At 46.2% G+C, this 21072-nt stretch overlaps 1 protein-coding gene across 2 annotated transcripts in view; it reads left to right on the forward strand.

Moving 5' to 3' along the window:
• The window catches only part of ITGB5 (integrin subunit beta 5), a 111018-nt gene that overhangs the window by 77491 nt on the left and 12455 nt on the right, over positions 1 to 21072 (forward strand). For both annotated transcript variants that reach the window (XM_090045973.1, XM_090045974.1), the window contains exon 11: positions 19792 to 20014. In XM_090045973.1, coding sequence (XP_089902099.1) covers positions 19792 to 20014 — 223 coding nt within the window. The remainder of the gene's footprint in view (positions 1 to 19791; positions 20015 to 21072) is intronic.

A 21072-nucleotide genomic window follows, 5' to 3' on the forward strand; every position in this document is an offset into this window, starting at 1 on the left:
TGCACTTGCGAGGTGAGCATTGGGAAATATCTATGATTGCTTTTCCTCCTTTACTTCCAGTATTTTCCTTGCATGTAGATGCTCAGTCATTCTTACGCAGCTCTCTGTGTCCATAAGATGCTTTAGCCATTCTGTATAAGATTTCCAAGGACACTGCAATAGCTCTCCTGTTATGTAGAGATGTCTAAAGCAGGTATTAGAGGCAGTCTGCAAATCTATTTTGCTTCCATTTCTTTCTCAAATCCATGAAGTTGAGTTTTGTGTACTTACATCAACGGTCTATTTTCTTCCCTTAGTTTCCTCCCCTCTTCCCCAATTTGTACTCTGTTTTGGTTTTTCCTTAAAAAAAAAAAAAACACTTTTAGTTTGTTTCCATTCCTGGTGTATTTGCTGTTCTCTTCCCTGAAAAGATGTGAACACCAGGCTCCTCATAACTGTTTAACAGAGAAAAATGACGCATGTGTGTAGAAGACCCTGAATGCCTAGTCTTCCACAGTTGCACGCAAAACATATACCCGTAAAATGGCACAAAGTGATCTTCACAGGATGTATCGAGATGAAGGCCAAAATAAATTGTGGGCTTCCGACCTGTGTGTCTTGGGGATGAAGTCTATAAATATAGCCCTGATTCCAAACTTAGCAATCATCTGAGCAGGAGTGGGTGGAATGAAGCATCCGATCCAGTTTTTACCCACAGATGCCATTGGTTTTGAAGTAACTGGCCACTTTGTTCTTGTAACTTCAGCTTAGATTCTGCCAACTGTCCTGGGTGGGATGGCGAATACCAAATATTAAGTGTTTCACTTCCCCACATTTAGCTCTTGTAATATTGGATTTAGAATCCCTCCTTGCTCTTGACGCTAAGTCGTGTTTCACCTCATTGTGGCAGTGGTTTTGGAATAGGCATAAAAGACAGGGCTGAAGGGTACACAGTGGGGTGTATATTTGAAACCACCCTGAGACGCTGTGCAGCTAGAACAGCTGGGCCCTGTGGGCTGGTGTCTGAGTGCTGCCATGGGCTCCCATTATACTCCATCACTTCGGTTTCCCTTTTACAAGCAGCTCCAGCTTGCGAGGTTGGTGTTTTCGATTGTACTGCAGTTGTACAGTCACATGCCGGCTGGTTGAGAGCTTCCCAGGGTACACCAGCCCCCACTGACTTCCCTTGAGAGAGGTCCTGATGTGCAGAGGGGTCTGTTCCCGGCAGTCCCTGTGCTTGAGGAGGGCCACGGGCAATTTGCTTCTGCTCTCTCTGCAAGAGAGGGGGGCTTGGGAGGTGGCCAGCATGGCCCATGCACCCGCTTGTCATTTAAACCCCCTCCACGCAGCCCCGCCATCTGAACTCGTACCCACCACCTTGCAATTACAGACAGCAATGCCTGGTGCTGAAATGTGCTGTGCCAGAAACTGAAGAGCTGCAGTACAGCATGAAGAAAAAGAATATTTCCAGCAGGTAGTGGAAACCCTGGGAAACTAATGAGCCCATTCTCCGGAGATAAATTAGGGGAATGAGGAGGCACGAAATATTAATTTATTAGCACTGCTTTTAGCTGATAATGGTCATCTCCTGACTCTGCAGAACTTGGCTTTCGATAAATAGCCAAACTGACGGGTGACAGGCCCTGCTGCTGTCCGCATACCTCGGGTCCCTTGGGCAGAACCGCTCTACCCCTATCCCCGTAGGTTGAAACAAAAGCGTCTCCTCTCTGATGCCCTTGCCAGCCTTTTGGTCGGATGTCCCCATCTAGAAAATTTCCATCGCTTCAGCCCAACACCTTTTTTACCTGTCTGTAAAAGCAGCAAGTAGCCCACACACCATCCCCCAGAGAGCGGTAGTAGCTTGGCAGCCCATCCAGCAGCAGAGTGGGTCAAGGTCAGTGTTATCAGGCTCCTGGCAATTGCTGCCGACAGCCCAGCCAGCAGCTTGGCTGAAAGCTCGCTCTGAAAAGAGTCACTGTGTTTACTCAAAGGCTTCTTCATGCACAAATTGTTTTATTTTTCTTTGCTTTCTGCTGGGAGTTTGAAAGGAGTAGCTAACCCCCGCACCCCCAGCTCCCCTCTGATGTTATTCACTTGGGATGGATTACTTTGAAAGCAGCCCTACGCATATAAACTTTGAAGTTGTGGATCACAATAGTGGATGCTTTGCTAAATCTTTTGATGCACTGGATTGATTTAATATTGGTTGCACTGTCATTGAATTAAGGACTGAAATCCCTGTGGCTATATTACAAATGCTTTTCAGTCCCTGGCTGTGTTAGGGGTGCCTTCACTTTGAGACATCAACCTTTGAAGTTCTGGCCGTGATGGATCCCAGGTTACTTTTGAAGGACGCCCATCTTGCTGGGGTCCTCTGATCCCAGCAGTTTTTCCTGCCCAAGTGCAGGGGGGCTGGACCCGATGATCTGGAAGGTCCCTTCCAGCCCGTAACAATGATGCAACTGTGAATTGAAGTTTTAGCCTCACCTTTAACATCACCCATTTAACACAAAGCTCTTGTCCAGATTCCAGCTTTTGAGAGTTACATTTTTGCCAAGTAAATGACTCCTGCAAGTTCACATGGATCCAGAAGCTTTCACTTCCCGACCAAAGATAACATGCTGAGCCGTGGAGGACTTTTATTAAATGCACGTTCCAACACATCCCAGAACTGGCTGCATTTTGGTGATGAGTGAAGCGGTTTGGAGAGCTTTCACTTGTAAGCCCCTTCAGGTTCCTTTCAGGTTAAGAAACAGTATACAATAATGATGGTAATGACCACTGAACTGTGCATGGTTGGGTGGGCAGAAGGGGGAGGCAGCTATTAGTATTTTTGGCTTTGCGTGAGCTCATGATCTTGATTTGTCTTCAGCTGTTCCTGTGTGCCATGAGAAAAGTAACATATTTCCCCCATCAGCGTTGGTCTTTGAAGTCAAGATCTGGCAGCCCAAACCAAACACTAATCAATTGCTCTTTCTTTAAAAAAGGACCAAATCCTTTTTTTCCCCCGCCTTTCTTTTTGCCAGAGTTTCTGCTCCTTGCCTGAAAGAGAAATATGCCCCTTTTCCTCCTTCCTTTCACCTCATGCAGACCCTTATCTCTATAGGTGCCACTTGTAACCCTGTTGAAATCTGGCACTCTTCCCCTGAAACCCAACGGCCGAGAATGCCACCGTCGCTGCCTCTTTTCATGCGTTTCCTCCAGCAGACCTTTTGCTACCATCAATGCATGCTAATGAGGCATTAAGCACCATGTCAGACTTAAGAGTAATGGAGTGATGTCCTTGGCTCCAGTAAAGATGGAGGAGCTCTTTGACAGAGGAAAATGCTCGGGTTTATGCCATTTCCTATGAGATCAGCTTCAGGCGTCATCCTTTCTTGTGTGGGTAACTTAGAGGAAGAAGAATCAGGAAACGGATGAGTCTGTGTTTCGGGGCTGATGAAACCAAATGAAAGTCTGGAATGAGTAAGGAGGTGAAAGTCCGAGCCTCTGTGTGCTTGGTTCAGGCAAATGTGCCTCCCCTGAATTTTGCAGTGCTTGATTTTAAATCATCTTGAAAAGTGCAGCGTGGCCGAGACTGCGTTTTGTTCTGACTTTGAACGCAATCCTAAATCCTTCCAAGCCCCTTTGCAAAGGCAAAGGTTTTTGTCAAAGCCTGGTGAACACTTTGTGAACCTGCACCAGAGTCTGCGTTTGTGTTAAAACACGGAAGCGAGAAAGTTCGCGGATTTTGCAGAGAAACAAAAAATTTTCTTCTTGGAAGGATCCCACCTAACGGGGGCCAGCTGAGGGGTGGTAAGGGCACGGGCAATGAGAGACTGAGGTTTTGCTTTTTTTGTTTTTGTTTTTTGGACAAAATATGGAGAAGTGGAGACATCCAGAGTTCAGGGAAACTGGGATCCTGGATCTTTGGTTTGGAGCCATGTCACTATTTTGAAGAATGGAGCAAAGAACTCCGCCCTTTCTATCCAGGTACAAGCTCATCCGTTTAGCAGCATCACCTCTGGCTCTGCCATCCTGTAGCGCTGCTGCACCTGTATCCTGAGCCTGGGTCATGACAGTCAGCTGTTGCACATCCACACAACCACTGGATGACAGTGGATTTCATACCCCAAGATTGAACGCAGTAGGTGTCAGTCGAAGGGTTAAAACTCTGTAGCCTTCTCCAAAGCCTCATGGTCTGTCTTTTATCTAAATGAGTGTTTGCCACATGTCCCAGGCTCCTTGCCTCCATCAATTTAGAATATTCTTGATCATGGCATAATTTACTGCCAGCCTAATAGGTTCTGGGTAGGAGTAGGGAAGAGAGGAACTACTCAGTCGAGTCCCACTGAAGTTTTACTGTAGTTTGACAGGCTGGTCCGAGCTAAGCGCAAGCCGCTCTTTGCCAGGTGGCTGCCTTTGTCATGTCGACTAGAGAGACAGGAGGAGGAGCGTGCTGCAACGACTGGATTTTATTGACCGTACAAGCAAGTTCCTTTTGGAGCATGTTCATTAGGTGTTTGCAGATGTTTCTTTAATGCTCCTGCCAGGTTGGAGGCTTGGCTTTTGCCAGCAATTGAAAATGAAGCATCCGAGTGGCTGGATTGCTGCAGGCTGACAGGCTGACTCGCCTCCTTTGCAGACAGGCTCTTTTACAACACACGCACACAAGCAGTGCAAGGCACGTGCAAGCCACTGTTCACATGCAAGGCAAGCGAACAGTGCCGTGCAAGGCACTTGAATAGCCGGAATGCTGTCACTTTACCCTTGGGGGCACCAAATCTCTTTGGGCTCAGGGGGCTAAATTCTTTGCTCTTTGAAACACTGCTGTTAAGATACGTCTGCGTACAACTAACAATGAAAAACAAAATAGTTGGAATGTGTTGCTCATTTAGCAAGCAACCATATCTAATGTAGCTACAGGCAGGTACCAGTGTAGATTGAGAATCAAGAGATGTGTCTTCTCTGTGATTTTTAAAGAATTTTTTTTTCCACCATAACTTACAAGGCTCTTCCTCAGTATCGACACACATTCAGAGCTAATGAAGAAGGAAGGATTATGGGGAGGGGATGGGAAATTGCCTGGTGAATGTGTGAGAAACTTTCCAGTAGTCATGGCAGAGCCCAAAGCTGTTGGAGTAACTTGTTCTGCTGTCTAGCAACCCATTTTGAGTGAAGCCTTTCAAGGAGGAGTAACTAAATTTAAAAAGGTCAAAGGTGCTCCTGAGCCTAGTTGTCCTATTGGGCTAGCATGGTTAGGACCTACCCATTTATTTAGCTAGTGATACTCAAGTAAATGATGCAGCCACTATCACCTCCAGCTGCCTTTGACTCTGTAACCTGAATGACCAAATCTGTTTACACCTGGGTCAGCTGGAAGGAGCCTACAGTATGCGTCTTGCGCTTGCATCTCTGGAGCCATAGCAAGAGTCTAACCATTCCTATGAGGAGGAAGGAAAATGAAGAGCCCCTCCATAGGCCTTGGGAAAGGACGGTGTTAATTAGCACTTCTAAGGCACCTTCTATTTAAGGGTCTCAAAGTGCTTTCAGTGATTAACAGCTAAGCCTCAAGCACATCTGGGTGCAGAGGCTGATTAAGATTTATTGGGGCCCTGGACAAACACAAAATTGGGGGGCACCCCCTCTAGAGGTGCACCGATATATTGGTCACATATGAGATCGGCACTGGTTAAAGGAAAGTTAACATTATTGGCTACTGGCTTCTTCTGGCTGGTGTAGCCGATTAAAGTCTCTGATAAATGCTACATGCACGCAGCCAGGAGTGCAGCTGAGTGGTCTGGAGAGCAGCATCCTGCCAGTAAATTTGTTCGAGGGAAGTGGGGCAGTGGCAGGGCCAGGGGCAGGTGCTACCCAGCCAGGGTGGCGAATGCAACCCCGGGGCTGGGCGCTGCATCTTGAGGTGCTTGGTTTTACCTTTGTCTCGTATAACTGTTTCTGGTGGCCCATCCTCGTGCTTCTGTTAGAATGAACATGCTACCGAGACCAGCGATTCAACTTGAGCTGCTTGTGATGTTATAGAGAAACAGCATGCTAGTGAGGCGTAGTCCTCACTATTAGAGGAAATTCTTGCTTTGCTGAGATTAAGTCCCAGCTGACTTTATGGAACAACCATTTCTAAAGCCTTCGTTTCAGGCAAAAACTTCACTTCCCCTGAAAATACCCACAGTAGTGAATGGGTGAGAGCCTCTGTCGAACTTTGGAGGCCTCTGAAGACTGAAAACCACGTGTGATGGATGGCTCAAATGCGGTCTAAAGAGACAGAAGGACACAAATTAGCCATGAAGGAAACTTAAAAGGTTGCAAGCTTCATCCCTTCATTTCCAGTTGCATGGTGCCACTTCTGCATTATGAATAGTTTCCATTGACTGAGGTGTGGCACATGGATTGCTTCCCAGTTGAGACGAAGCACTGCTCAGTTGCTCTGCAACAAATGATGTGCATCCCACTGCTAACCTATTGAGATGGGGCACGTGTGGAACACCTCTCGTGGATGTTATATACCTAGGGGGGGGTCCATAAATTTAATCCAGGGGGGTCAAACTCACCCAGGCCCCTGGGCTGGAGCCAGACTGCAGAAGTCCTCAGGGCAGCAGTGCAGGGATTAATGCGGCCATTAACTCCCACTGCCAATACTTGTACCCAGAAGGGTTGCACAGGACAGATCTGGCCCACCAGCCGTATCTTTGACAACCCTGATTGAGTCCAAGGGCAATTTACCTTTCATTGTCTTTTTTGTTTTCAAAGCGTTCTGGCAGGTAAGGAAAGATGGGTCTAATTCTCTGGTGGAAGTGGGGGAAAGTCCACTGGAGTCGCTCTACACCCACTTATACCAGCAGAGAATTTGGTCCTCATACCCCTTCCGATGCTCTAACATTGTAGCCTTCATTTCACATGTCCAACCTTATTCCCTTTAGTCTCAGCAGCTAGTCAAACTGTCCCTACCAGCCTTTGTGTGTGCTCATGAGCTCTCTCTGCCTCTCTTCTCACTGTTGAAACATCTGGCAGAGCGAGCGCCTTGTGAGCCCGAAACGCGCAGCATGCTAATGGACTTGCGTGGCATGATGCTCTTGTATTTGCACCACTGGAACGCAGACAGAGGCTGAAGCCTGTGGCTTGCTTGACTCATGGAAAGAGTTCAGTGGAAAATGGTTTGATATATTTGCTTAAGCAAACCCTGTTTCTAACCATAACCTTTTTCCAAATGTAGAAGTCTTAAGTTTTCCAAGTGTTCAGAGCCTTTACACATCTTTTAGTACCCGCCTTCCTTCTACTCCAAATTTTCAATTCCTGGAACCCCCACAAAGTATTTACTTACATCTTGTAGGCCTAAGGATATAGTTTCCAGCCCAGACATCAGTTGCATGTCACTGAAATCAGCTGGTGGAAAATTAGAGCAGTGAATTACAAAGACACCACTCAAATAACATCTTTAATGGTAGCTTTTGAGTGTTTGTTTCTCATTGAGTGGAGATTTTTGATGTATTCTACCCTGGGGGGGGAGAGAGACAACATAATGGGATTGTAAAGCTCTGTTGGGATTTTTTTTTTTTTTTTTGCTTCTCTTTTTGAAGTATCTGGATTTGTAATTTCTTCTGTCTGGATTAGACATTTCAAACTAGGAGTCACTGTTGTTTGGGTTAATGACCTGACATGGGGATTTTCAAAATGCCAGCTAACAATATAGCAATGAGAGGGCTAAGAGGACTATAATTTTGCTTTGCAATTATCTTCTTTTTCTTGCACTGTATGCCACTATTTTTTTCTTATGCTGTGCTCTAGCTGTTTTTAAACCAGCCAATCATTCAAATAACCTGAAACAACAAAAACAAACAGATTTTTTTTGTAGGTCCTAACATAAAGTCTGTCTCTGCTAGTGGATTGGGAATACACAACTTGATTTGTTAGGAATCACAGTTAGCATATACCTCTTTTCCGCTCTATTTCCTTTCCCCTCTATTTCTGTGTTGTTAACACCATATATTTAAAAAAAATCATGAGATTGGTTTAAAATTAAAAGATCTTAAAATATTGGGTCAATTTTATTTGTGTGCTGGTGTTGGAGCCTCTAGGGGCCACTTTTCTTCAAAACCAAGAGGGATAGAATTTTTTTTATGTCTTTTAAATAAAAGCTGAGATGTTCATGATCCAGGGCCTTTAGGAAGAACTCTTAATGTGGCAGGAATTAGGACACATTAATTTGTCCCGGCTGCCTGAAGGGTAATTCTTAGAAGGAAAACAAGGGTGTAAAATGAGTTGATTTCACAAAAGGACAAAATTCCTGTTAATAGTAGACTCAGAGTGGCTTTTCTGGCCACTCTTTAGTGAGGCAGTTGCAGCACTGGGCTTCTTGCTTCCTGCCATAACTGTGGAAGTGCTGGTGGAGCTTCTCAAGACGAGCTGTGTAGTTCAAGTGAATCCTTAAGGCAACCCCTCAAGGGAACATTAGGGAGGAGATTCCTTCTAACAGTTTAGTTGAAGTTGTTGGGCGTTCTGAGGAACAGCGAGTGAGTCAGCTTCTGGATAATTATCTGAGCTCTGATCCTTGCAAGCCCTGAGAATCAATACACCATTCATGAGAACTGGATGTTCCCCCAGAAAGCCTGTACCAGATTATGTACAGCAAAACTCCCAGCCTTTTGGAGAATTGCAAATGGTAGCAACATTCCCACTTATGCTCTTGTCTAGGAATCATGGGATCAGGGCTGCCAACCCAATAATTTTTTTTTTTTTACTGACAACCTGCAAACTTTTTACTAACAACTGAACTGACACATACTGTTACTCATGCATGTTTTACATAACGAAAATGTAACTATTCTGCCAGGCCCTGCCCTGCTACCAGGCCCCAGTTAGAAGGGTGGGGTTCAAATTTAGGGGGTTTAACATAGATCGTAATAAAAAAGTTTAAAAGTTTGGTTGTTAATAAAGAGGTTGCAGTAAAAACAATTTTCTTGGGTTGGCAACCCTGCATGAATACAGCAATGGTTTAATATTTTGCTGCCCCCTCCCCCTCCCCCCCCCCCACTAATCCTCACACCCTGATACCCTTGACTGCACCATGCTGCCCGCCCCCAAGTCTTACCTGTCACCAGTCCTGTTCCCTTCCATCCTGACACAGACCCCTTAAAGAAGCCTACCTGCAACCAGCAGTATTACAGGTAGATTGGGACACAACAGCAGCACATGGCTGATACATACTCCCTTCAGAATGCTGCACTCCCACTCAGACACTAGGGCTAAGTACAGACAGTCAAAAAGCCCGAGGCTGAATTGATACAGTCTTTGCATGTTAGTTTAAGCTGCAAAGAATGAACCAATAAGGAAATGAACAGACATTCACTTAGAAAATGCAGCCATGTGATTTAGAAAATGCAGCCATGTGCATGTAGTGGCTCAAGCCAGAAGCTGGGGGACGCTAGAGCACAGCTCTCTGGCACGTAGGCAGCATGGGCTGTGTGCTTGCTTCCTCTTCCAGGTGCCCCTGAGGTCTCTGAAATTTGCAGTCCAGAATTACAACAGCAGGGCTCTGCAGGGTTGCTCATCACTTCCTGCTTCCAGGTACCTCTGAGATTTGTAGTCCACAGTCACAGCCAGCACTAAGTAAGCCATCAGGGTAGGGCAACTCTGTACTCAGGGAAAGGTTTGCCGGGGTTTGCCTGGGAGGGGAGGGGGGCAGTGAGGCCAGTAAGTCAGCCCTCACTGCTCCATCTAGGGAGCAGAGGGGTGGGGCTAGCCCTGCTCTCTGGAGCAGGCAGCACAACCCAACTGAAAAGCATGCTGGATTGCTGGGGGACTCTGACTTAACTTGAACCAGGAGAGGTCTGGGACAGAAATTTCATAAACCCATTTGACCTAAGTCTGATATCACATTCAACCAGGTTTATCTTAAACCAGTTTCAACCATTTTGAAACTGGTTTATGTGCACTGAACCTCTGTTCTGTTACACGTTTAAACCAGTTTCTAATCACTTAAACTGGTTTATGTGTAGCTTCTGTCCCTAGCCCAGGTGGTGCTGTGCTCTGTCAAAGCTTCAGTCAAGCTGTGGCTGCTTAGTGTTTTTACTATCAGCTAATTTTTTTTTTTTTACAGACTTACAACCATTTTTAGCTTGATTTATTTATTTTTTTTACTGACAGTAAATTTACTGACAGTTGGCAACCCAGCATGGGATGAAATTAATTAAAAGAAATGGTAGGAAGGAATTCAAGGCAAAAGTTCCCGCTGAGAGTTACTCGACCAGTGTAAGGTTTAGAAGGGATGCATCCTCAAACAGTAGACTGGCTGGAGACTGGGAAATCCAGTGTAAGGAACTAGTTAGCATTGCCCAGAGAGAGAGAGAGAAAGCATGCGCATCTACTAGATGACCCAGAAATCCTTTTGATCTGTGCTTTCTGTTAATCTGTTTTAACACCACCCAGGGATCTCTTGTAAAATCCAGGTGTGTTTGGAGAGAGACCAGCATGTGTTCCTGCAAAAAAGTTTCTTTGCAGGCCGAAGGGGCAGCGGAGGGAGCTGAACCTCACAGCTGCCAGTCATGCTGCACTGATGCTGACCGTGTGAAGAGAAAGAGACAGGAAGGAGGCTTGATCCCTGGCTGCCTCTCGATTGCTTATCAGGCAACCCAGCCTAGAAGGGAAGGGGTTGAAAAGAGGACAAGTTGAGATGTCCTGCCAAAAGTCTGAGTGACAGCAGGACATGACGATGCAGGCCAGATCTGGGCATGGCTGATAGATTAGTGCAAGCTATTTGCCTTTTTTGTTTGCAGTGCAATGGGGTTTATCTAGCACAAAGATCATTTAGGGAGAAGCTTTTTTCCCAGGGGCATCTCATGGAGATTTTTCCAGTTAATTGTGATCTTTAAGGGCTTTTGAGAATAAAGCATGTTATCAAACCACCTCATTTCCCAGTTTGAGCTGAAGTTTTTTAAAGGTCTAAAATAATTTAATTTCAGGGGTGGAACAGAAGAAAATGTATGTTGGTATGGCTAGAAAAAGCAATTAATCTTTTTGGTTCTACGTAGCCCAGTACATGCAAAACTAAAGCAATCACGGTTCACAATTCTTCACTGTGATACTTTAGCGGCCTGGGGTTGTATTAAAAATGACTTTCTCTCTTGATCTGAGATTTACCCTTTCAGTTTGGAAGTGAGACCTTTTTCTGATGAGAAGAACCATTCTTTGGTTTATTTTTAGAGTGGAATTCCTGGCTTGCTTCCCTTTAGACATGATTTTACATGCTGTAATGCCTACACTTGGCTGTAATGTATGTCAGTGGTATGGATGGAACTGAAGATTGAGCAAACTTTTCTGCTGAAAATGCAAATACCATGCAGTCCTCTCCAGGGTTTGGAGGGTTTTGCTGCAGACTTGAAATCTGGATCGGGTCAAAAAGCTGGCAACCAGACTGCTTCTGTGCCTCCTTTCAAGTGAATCATTTCCCCTGTGCCTTTTTTCAGGAAAGATGGACTGGTTGTTTCACGGGAAATGCAGCCTGTCCGCCAAGGGCTATGTTACCAGTTGAATTTAGGGGAGGATGGGAGCTTGCACTTGTGCAAATGAAAACAATGACAAAAATGCTATCAAAATCCCAGGGGGCTGCAACTGCTAAATCACATGGATCTGTTCCAGAAACACAAGCCTTGAGTCTCAGATACATTGGGCTTGCTTATATCATCAAAGAGCCATGATATGGAGCACCTCAGCAAAGCCCAGTACACTCTATATATTATAAATGGATGGAAGATACCTACAGTAAGTGGCTGTTTGGCTTGGCGGTATAGGTCCAGTGCTGCACTAGGGTCAGCTATGTTATATTCTTTCAGGGTGTAGCCCATGCCCAGTGGGTGTGCATTGTTTCCCTGTGGTCCTCTCTGGTATAGTCCTTTGCTAGGTTAGGCATGCCCATTAAGGCTTACATCGTCTTGGCAGATTATCTGCCAGAGGGCAACATGCAAAACCACGCTCAGGCTGATCTCATGTCCTGTCCTTTCACCGGATGTTCAAGTGTGTTTATCTTGTTTGATCAGGACAGGCTATCCACTTAAAAACGTTTTAAAATAGAAACTTGCATCTAGTTGCATAGCCTCATTTGAAATGTGAGGTTTTTCTGCATTTTATAGACTGGGACATCCTGGATTTATTCATGTTCTGGATGTTCTGGGCTTTTTTAGGCATTTCTGATTGAGGCTGGAGAGGCTATGTCATTTCTTATCTTTTCTCCCTGGCTCAGTCTTCCTACTCACGGTTCCAAGCACTATCTATAGATATTCCCCTAGTCCCAGTATCAGTAACGAGGAAGGTGATTAGTTAATATTAATCACAAGAAAGTAGTAGTTGCTATACTGGAAAAGACCTGCTGCCCACCCTGTTCTGTCTGCTTGGATGGTCAGCAGTAAGTGCTTCAGAAGAAACCCTCTAGTAGGCTAACCTGCTCCAGAGGAGGGTCCCAGTCTGATCCCTAAATAGTTTAAACCTGGAGAATGAGATTTGTACTCTTACAGCACGTTTGTAAATAGTAAAAATGTTCGAACTCTGGATTTTCCTGTTACCCTTCTAAAATGCCTGGCTCTTCCTTGGATCTTCCTAAAAGTTTTTTGGGAAAAAACCCTTTTATTTTCCTATTTCTTGTCTGTTTAATCCAGGTGTTGTGTCTTATCTTTATCCAAAATTGTAAACTCTCTGGGGCTAGTTATATATTTTAAGACTGTAATGAACAGCACCCAGTATGACAGAGCCTTGAGTCCTCCCTGGAGCCTCAGGCATCCCTGAAATACAAAAAAAGTACAGCTCCATTGCACTCACTTCAGTTTACAGTGTACAAGAAAATGATCGTCTGTGTATTTGAGTTATGACAATATAGATAATCGCCATTATGTGCACAGCCAGTTATGTACTGAGTTGGACAAGCTGATTTGCTTATGTACATCCTGTGTAAATTAGGTTTGAAGTGATATAACCATGATAATCCAGGATATATGCAAGAGGCGAAGATTTTTGTGGGTGGTGTCTTTTATTGGACCAACTGCATAGTTCAGGTAGACTGAGACAAGCTTTTGAATGCAATGCATTCTTCCTCAGGTTTCTTTGTAACACCTAAGTCTTTATGTGAGGGTATCTTGCAAGGCTTTGACACAAAGGAGATAGCTGATTTGCCAGAAGGAATGGGAACATCAAGTCTGAGATGATCTGTGGCATCTCTGCTAATCTTGGACTCACAGCAACCAAAGAAATTGGGGGTTTTGCGGTGGATGGAAGGAACAAGCATGTAGATTTTCTTCATGTAAGTCTGAAAAATAAGAGACTATGGGAAAACTGGAGCAGTAATTAGTTTGCCTGAGGAGTTTACATGCAAACTGCTTGGCTTCACAGCGTGCCTGCTGGAAACCCTGGTCCTCCAAGGACTAACCAGTGCAAAATCCTTGCATTCCTTCCAGGGCACTGAAACCAGATACTCGGCTGCTTGCCACTCTACTTTCAGTCACTGAATGGTTTGAAACTAGACTTTTTAGACAGACTCTGTGCCACATGGCTGCCCTGGGAGGCTTTGTTAGAGGCACGCTCCCCAGATCAGATTCTCCATTCATCCCTCCCTAGGAAAGCATTCATCCGCGGACCTGAGATACGGCAGCCAGACCTGCTGCATTGTTTGAATGAGGCAGTTGCTGTCTGGGCCATGCTGAATTATTCTCAGGGGCAGGTACAGCAGCTTTCCCTTCCAGCTCACAAAAGGCCAGGAATGGCACTGCCTGAAGAGCAGAAATCTCATTTCTTGCCAGGTGGACACTTTTTTTGGCAAAGAAATCTGAGGTACCAGCTTTTTCACTAGGCTTTATTTTGGTGTATTTTCTCCTCCCACATATTAGGAAAAACCTCTCCCAAGTGTGCCCTAAGAGCTGTAGAGTTACACTGCGAGATCTCTATTTGTCTTGGCCTCCTTGTCCTTGGATTAAGGTCCTGTTCCACCAAGAGCCGTGTGGAAGCTGATGTGCAGCAGCTTCTCCACAATAAAAAAATCATGCACAGGCATCTTCCATGAAAGTGGCTTTCCTAGCATATTTTCCCAGCGTTTTGGTGACCAGCTAGTGACAAAGGGAGCAGAATCTGATGTCTGGAAGCTCCTAGCCATGAACTGGCATGAAAACAGCAGTTATAAAAAGGTTGTCTAGCACTTGGACAAGGCAAGAGTGAGATTTGACAATTGTAACTGCAACTGAGCAGCCCTCTTTGGGATCCGCCGCGCTCACCCACTTGGGGAGGGGGCTGGGAAAGATGCCCTAAACCTAGCCTGCCTACCTTCTTCCTGACTGGATAACCACATTGGGTGGGATCACCTATACTGTCGTCCAAATCAACAAAGACACACAATCAGTTTCAGGACCTGGAACATCAGGACCCTCGTGGACAATCCTAATAGTGAATGCCCAGAGCGCCACGCTGCAGTTGTGGCTCAAGAACTCATGTGACACAACATTGATGTTGCTGCATGGCACGAGACCCGGCAAGTTGGGGATGGGCAACTCAAAGAACATGGAGGCAGCTATCCCTTCTTCTGGAAGAGTAAACAGGAAGGAGCATGCCGGCTTCACGGAGCTGGTTTTGCCATCAACAATGAACTCATAAACCAAGTAAATGGGTTCCCTACGGGAAGTAATGAGCACCTCATGCCTCTCCACCTTAAACTGGCAAGAAGCTGGTGTGCCATTGTCATCAGCACACATGCCCTGACTCCTGATACTTTCGACGAAACCAAGGAGGAATTCTACGCCAAATTTTCCCTAGTCTTTTCTGATGTTCCAGAGGGAGATAGAGTTATTCTTCTTGGTTATATCAAAGCCAGAGTTCAAAGAGACTTGAACCTCTGGATTGGAAATATCGGCAAGGAAGGAGTAGGAAAGGCCAACTCCAATAGCATCCTCCTGACCAAACATGTGGAACATGAACTCACCGTCACCAACACCATGGTCCACCAGAAAAACAGGCACAAGACATCATGGAAACATCTGTGGTCTAAGCATTGACCCCTGATTGACTACATCATGGTTCGTGCCTGAGATTGCAAAGATGTCCACATCACCCAAGCTATGCTAGGAACTGACAATTGGAATGATGAAAATGATGGAAATCCCAGATTCCCCATGATTGTGACTGTCTTCAAGAAAGGAGACAAGTTCAACTGTGGAAGTTACAGGGGGATCGCCTTGCTGTCCACCACAAGAAAGATCATTGTGATTTTGAACTGTCTCCTTCCACTTCCCGAAGAGCTCCTCCTGGAATCTCAGTGTGGGTTTTGGGCATCAAGAGGCACAGCTGACATGATCTTTACAGCTCATCAGCAGCAAGAAAATTGCCGGGAACGTAAACCTCTCTACATAGCCTTCTTTGACCTCACAAAACCCGTTGACTCTGTCAACCAAGAAGCTTTGTGGAGGATCTTCCTGAAGTATGGTTGCCTGCTGAAAGTCCTCACCAGTCTTTGCTTGCTCTGTGCCAGCGTGCGAGTAGTGTTTCTCAGTAATGGATCTATTACAGATCACTTTGAGGATAAGATGGGAGTTAAGCAAGGCTGCATCATCACTCCAACACTCTTATCAGTATTCCTTACCATGATGCTACATCTGACCACCAACAAGTTTCCAGGGAAAGCTGAGCTAAAGTGTCAAATAGATAGTAAGCTGTTTAATCTCAGCCAGCTCCAGGCCAAAACTGAGACCATCCCAACCTCAGTTATCAAGCTCCCCTACACTGATGCTGCTGTAGTGTGTGCTCCCTCAGAAGCAGGTCTTCACGTACAAGACTTTGTCAAAGTCTTTACTAAGGCACACAAGAAAAAGGGACTGACACTTAACATTCAGAAGGCTACGGTCCTCCATCCATAGGCTCGTAATGAGCAGTCCCCAGCTCTGGTAATTCAGATACATGGTGAGACTCTGGAGAATGTTTTGTATTTCCTGTACCTCAAAAGCCATCTCTTGCATGTCGACGAAGAAATCCAACATCGCGTCAATATGTAAGTGCAGCCACTGGCAATGCGTAGGGCAGGGGTAGGCAAAATGCAGCCTGCCAAGCCATTCTATCCGGCCTGCAGGGCCCCTAAAAAATTTAGAAAATTAATATTTATCTGCCCCTGGCTGCCTGTCATGCGGCCTTCGATGGCTTGCCAAAACTCAGTAAGTGGCCCTCCACCCAAAATAATTGTCCATCCCTGGCATAGGGGGTGCATGTAAGTGCATGTGCACCCCCTGAGCATGGCGGTGCACCCCCTATGAAAAGCCACCTGCAGGCGGTCGCTGCTTGCCACCCCCGCTGCCAGCATCTACAGATGCTCAGCGAACCCCACTGGCTGCTGCCGGCTGCGTCTGTGGGTAGTCGCCGACCCCTGGTCCGTGTTCGCCACCCTCCCCGGGTGCTGACATCTGGGGCATCTGTGGGAGCCCCATGCTTACTGCCGCCATGCTCCCCCCAGCTACCAGGGGCACGTGTCGTTCATGAGTGCAGCCTTTGGATGCCTGAGGAAACAGGTGTTCAAAGATCATGACGCCAGATCCAAAACCAAACTCATCGTTTATCAAGCACCTTACTCTACAGAGCTGAGACATGGACAATGAACAGGAGACACCTCAAGTCATTGGAGATGTACCATCAATGCTGTCTGTGGAAGATCCTTCAAACCCAATGAAAAGATACACGCACCCACGTTAACATCCTCTCGCAAGCAAACATCAAAGGTATCGAGGTGATGACCATCCAACCTCTGGGTCCCAACTTTGGTGGGCTGACCATGTCATCTGGATATCCAACTCCAGACCCCTGAAGCAAGTTTTATTCTTCCAGCTCAATCCAGTTTACACATCAGAGGAGGGCAGAGAAAGTGCTTCAAGGATGTCCTCAAGGCCAACTTGGAAAAAAATGCAATATCAACATCAACTCGTGGGAGACTATTATGCAGGAACATCCCAATTGGAGGAAGTGTGTGCTGCAAGGATCTCAGCACTTTGAAACTTTACAATGACAACAAGAAATGGAAAAACAGGAGCAGCAGAAACAGGATGCCGCGGACCAAATCAGGAATCTGGACCCACCCACCATGCGTGGAAACAAGTGCCCAAGTTGCAACAGAGGAGACCCACAGATAAGACCATCCTGGAAGATAGTCATCCTCAACTGCAAGGGATTGCTGAGGAAGAAGATATTTACTCCTGCAATAGAAAAATAAGAGCAAGAGGAACTAGCTAGAGAAATGGTTATGCATCTTTCGCTGCTAAGATGTAGTTTCAAAAGCCACATGAAAACCTAATGAACAGCGAAGGCATCTCCCTGCAGATCCAGAGGTATGAATTTGAGCCTTGCCTTTGACCTGTGCCAAACGCCGCCCCGAACTGACCCATATGTCAATGGGTACGTGGTCATTTGGGCTGGGGAGGCAGGGTAGCTTAGAATATGCAGCATTTCCTTGGATCCTGGGATTATCATGGCCTGGACCTTGTAGAAGAAATGGGAGAGCACTGTCTTTAACAGCCTTTGATCTCCTGACAACAGTGCCAGGGTCCTTTAACTGAGGGTGCAGAAAAGTGTTGGGAAAGGAGCATTCTTGGTGCGAAAGTGCATCTAGGGCTGTTCCAGTCATTGCCACAGTGGATATGCTAGGAAAATCTGACACTGTAATAAGACCTGCCAGAAAACTGACCACAGTCTGGATTTGCTGTCTCCCCTCTCGCTCAAACCCGCCACCTTCCAGTGCCCTGGCACTATTTGCCCATCAAGGATCAGCTGTTGAGCAGCTGGGATATGGAGACATCTGTTTTAACAAAGCCAGTTTTCAAGTGCTGTTGTTTGGGACACTTTGCCAGCATTGGACGAGCAGCGCGGGTGTGGAGAATCAAAGCTCTGCTGCTGGTTTGTCCCTTTCTGGCCCTTCTGTTTCAAATCATCATCAGAGAGGGTTTTCTTTACTCCCCTTTGCAGGAAACAGGGGGATCTGGATTTGCCTTGAAAGTCTGAGGCCGTTTAGAAAGCCTCTGCAGATATATAAATAAATTCAGCCTTTATTAGCATGTTGTTTGGCCAGCCTGGAACAAAGGATGACTTTCTACATGCTAAAAAAACAATATGACTTCATGCCTCACTGTCTGTAGCTTGAAATTATCAGCATATTTTTTCCTCAGTAAAAAATCACGATGCAAAAGCAGGATATCACTTCCTCCTCATTTAGCTTAGCTGGAGCTTCATGTTGACACAGCAGTAAAATTTTGGCTACTGCACAAATTTTGCATACTCCAGCTTTTGGTATAGAAAAGTATTGAGCAACAGAGAGGAAACATTTGCTCATCGCAGGATGTCTATTTATGTGCATTCTGCAGGGTGTCTAAAACCTTGATTCCTGAATGAGTGAAACGGGCACCACAAAGCATTTCTTAACCCTATCGCACCAAAGTTTGGAGTTATTCTTACACTGAAATTGGCTGAAATGGGTCTAAGGCCTTGAATCCTGAATGAGTGAAACGGGCACCACAAAGCATTTCTTAACCCTATCGCACCAAAGTTTGGAGTTATTCTTACACTGAAATTGGCTGAAATGGGTCTAAGGCCTTGAATCCTGAATGAGTGAAACGGGCACTGCGAAGCATTTCTTAACCCCTTCGCACCGAAGTTTGGAGTTGTTCTTATTCTAGTGAAATTGGTTGAAATGGGCTTTCAGGTTTCCAAGGTAAACGTTTGCTTTTTAATGTCGATAATCTAATTGGGTCACAGAACAAAGGAGAGGAAATAGCGCTTCAAAAAGACCAGACACCAAGAAGCCAAAAATATTCAGACCGTAGGACAGAGGAAATTCAGAGGGCAGCGGGGTTTAGCCAGACTGCTGTGGCTGCAGCATGTGATCTGCCATTGCCCGTAATGGAACTAGAGCGTTGTAAGGGAACGGACAGACGTGACCATTTTATTGATATAATAATAATGGACAGATGATACCAGCATAAGCTGTTACCGTGTAATTGCAGGCTCTGCACGATTCTGCAGTAAAACCATACCACTGGTTCACTCGAGGTCAAAGTTAGAGTGATCGAGCCTGCTTATAGGCCACTTTGTATGCTGAAGGAGGTGACAGCAAGACTATCTCACGCCTAAAAACTTCTATATGTCAGACCCCCTACTGATTTGCTACTTAGCTGGGTTTTTGGTCTGTCTTCCAAACAACCTTCTTCCCTCAACTTTTGACTCAGCGAGAAGGATGCGAGAGATTTTGCTGCTGCTGCCTTTTCACTTCCTGCCTAGTATCAGTCCCATCACAGCCCCAGGCCTTCCCCTGGTGTCGTGTCCATTCACTTCCTTGGAGTCAAACGTCTGATCTTCACAAGAATGATTAAGGGCCTGGAGGACAAACCTTATGAGGAAAGACTAAGGGGTCTGGGACTGGTCCCCATGGGGAAGAGAAGACTGAGGGGGGACTTGGTCTACAAGTATGTAAGGGGTAAACACTGGGGCTGGGAGGAAAACTGGTCACTAGGGCGCCCCAGGGGAGGACAAGGAGCAATGGCCGTAAACTGGTAGAGGATGGTTTCAGGTTGGATGTAAGGAAGAATGTCATTAAGGTAAGGGTGTCCAGAATCAGGAATAGACTTCCCATGGAGGTGGTGCAGTCCCCAACCTTGGAAGTCTTCAAAAGGAGGCTGGATGGACACTTTGCTGGGATCGTTTGATCTCAGCAGTATTCCTGCCCAGAGCTAAGACTCGATGATCTTTCGAGGTCCCTTTCTAACCCTTAATTTCTATGATTTTTATGATTTCTATGTTTGTTCTTTTTGTCAACTATAGGTCATGGAAAGTGTGACTGCGGGGAGTGTAAGTGCCATGCTGGTTACATCGGGGACAACTGTAACTGCACGACAGAGACTGACAGGTGTGTCTCAACCGACAGTCAGCTATGCAGCGGCCGAGGCAACTGCGTCTGTGGGAAGTGTCAATGCACCGAACCTGGAGCGTTTGGAGAGATGTGTGAGAAGTGTCCCACCTGCCCAGGTGTCTGCAGCACTAAAAGGTACCATACCCACAGCTCACTAAAGACTGGTTCAGTGAACTGTTTGCTTTTTGAACCCTCTACATAAGGCATGGGTCCACCACTCTGCGCTACAGTTCTCCGCCTAAGTCCAGCTGCCCAAGTGCTTTGTCTTCATTACAGAATTAGCTCAGGAAATTAGGTTAGCTCAGGTTAGACTGGCCGAAGTGCAAGCCGCGACACAGCAGATACCTGCCAGAGTTAATGCCGTCACTAGTGCTGCGCGCCTCTGTAGTTATTTCTGGAACTTCTGAGGCATCTCCTGTGGTTTTGTGTCCAGCAGTGAACTGAACTACTCTTTATGAGCATTTATATATGTGCTCGGGGGGGCTTTAATTAGAGCAACTCTAATTAAATGAACATGCTTTAGTTAAAGTGCCTCTGCCACTATTTTTCAGTGTGGGGTTACTGATACCCGTGACACTGGAGTCTGCTGGAGCACACTAATTGCCACGTTCCAGCAGACCCAATTAATTGAGTTTGCTTCGACGCACTGTAATTACATTGTGTCGGAGCAGCATCTCTGCATGTGTATAGGTACCCTATAATGTCTTTTCTAGCGAATTGTGGTACTGTGGATGTGGTGCCGGGGGCAGGATGGGGTGCATGCTTCATGTGGCCCCCTGCCAGACCGGCCCTGCATGATAGCTCTGCTGCAGCCTGTGCCAGTGCCCAGGGCCACTTGTAGCACACATGGCTGGTCCAGCCCCGTGGACCATGGGCAGCATGAACAGGCCCCAGGACTTGCTGTGCATGTGGTACAGGGAGTTTGGGGCGTAGACCCTGGACCAGCCCCCTCAGCTTCCAGCAACACTGGGTCCAGTTTGTGTCTGCATGTAACCCATGAGGCTGAGGCCAGCACTTTGGGTCACTTTAGTGACCCATGGGCCAGATCATAGGGCCCGATGGGCCATTATGTTCGACGCTGATTTAAGTGAATGTAGCCCAGCCCTACAGTGACTATTTCTGGACTCTACCTTGTATGGCATCTGCGGGCCCAATGCTGCTTTTAGCCCTCTAAGACATGGTCATTAGAAACC

This window comes from Crocodylus siamensis, chromosome 4 (genome assembly GCF_052110815.1).
Source record: "Crocodylus siamensis isolate JL-2025a chromosome 4, ASM5211081v1, whole genome shotgun sequence".
Taxonomy (NCBI): domain Eukaryota; kingdom Metazoa; phylum Chordata; order Crocodylia; family Crocodylidae; genus Crocodylus; species Crocodylus siamensis.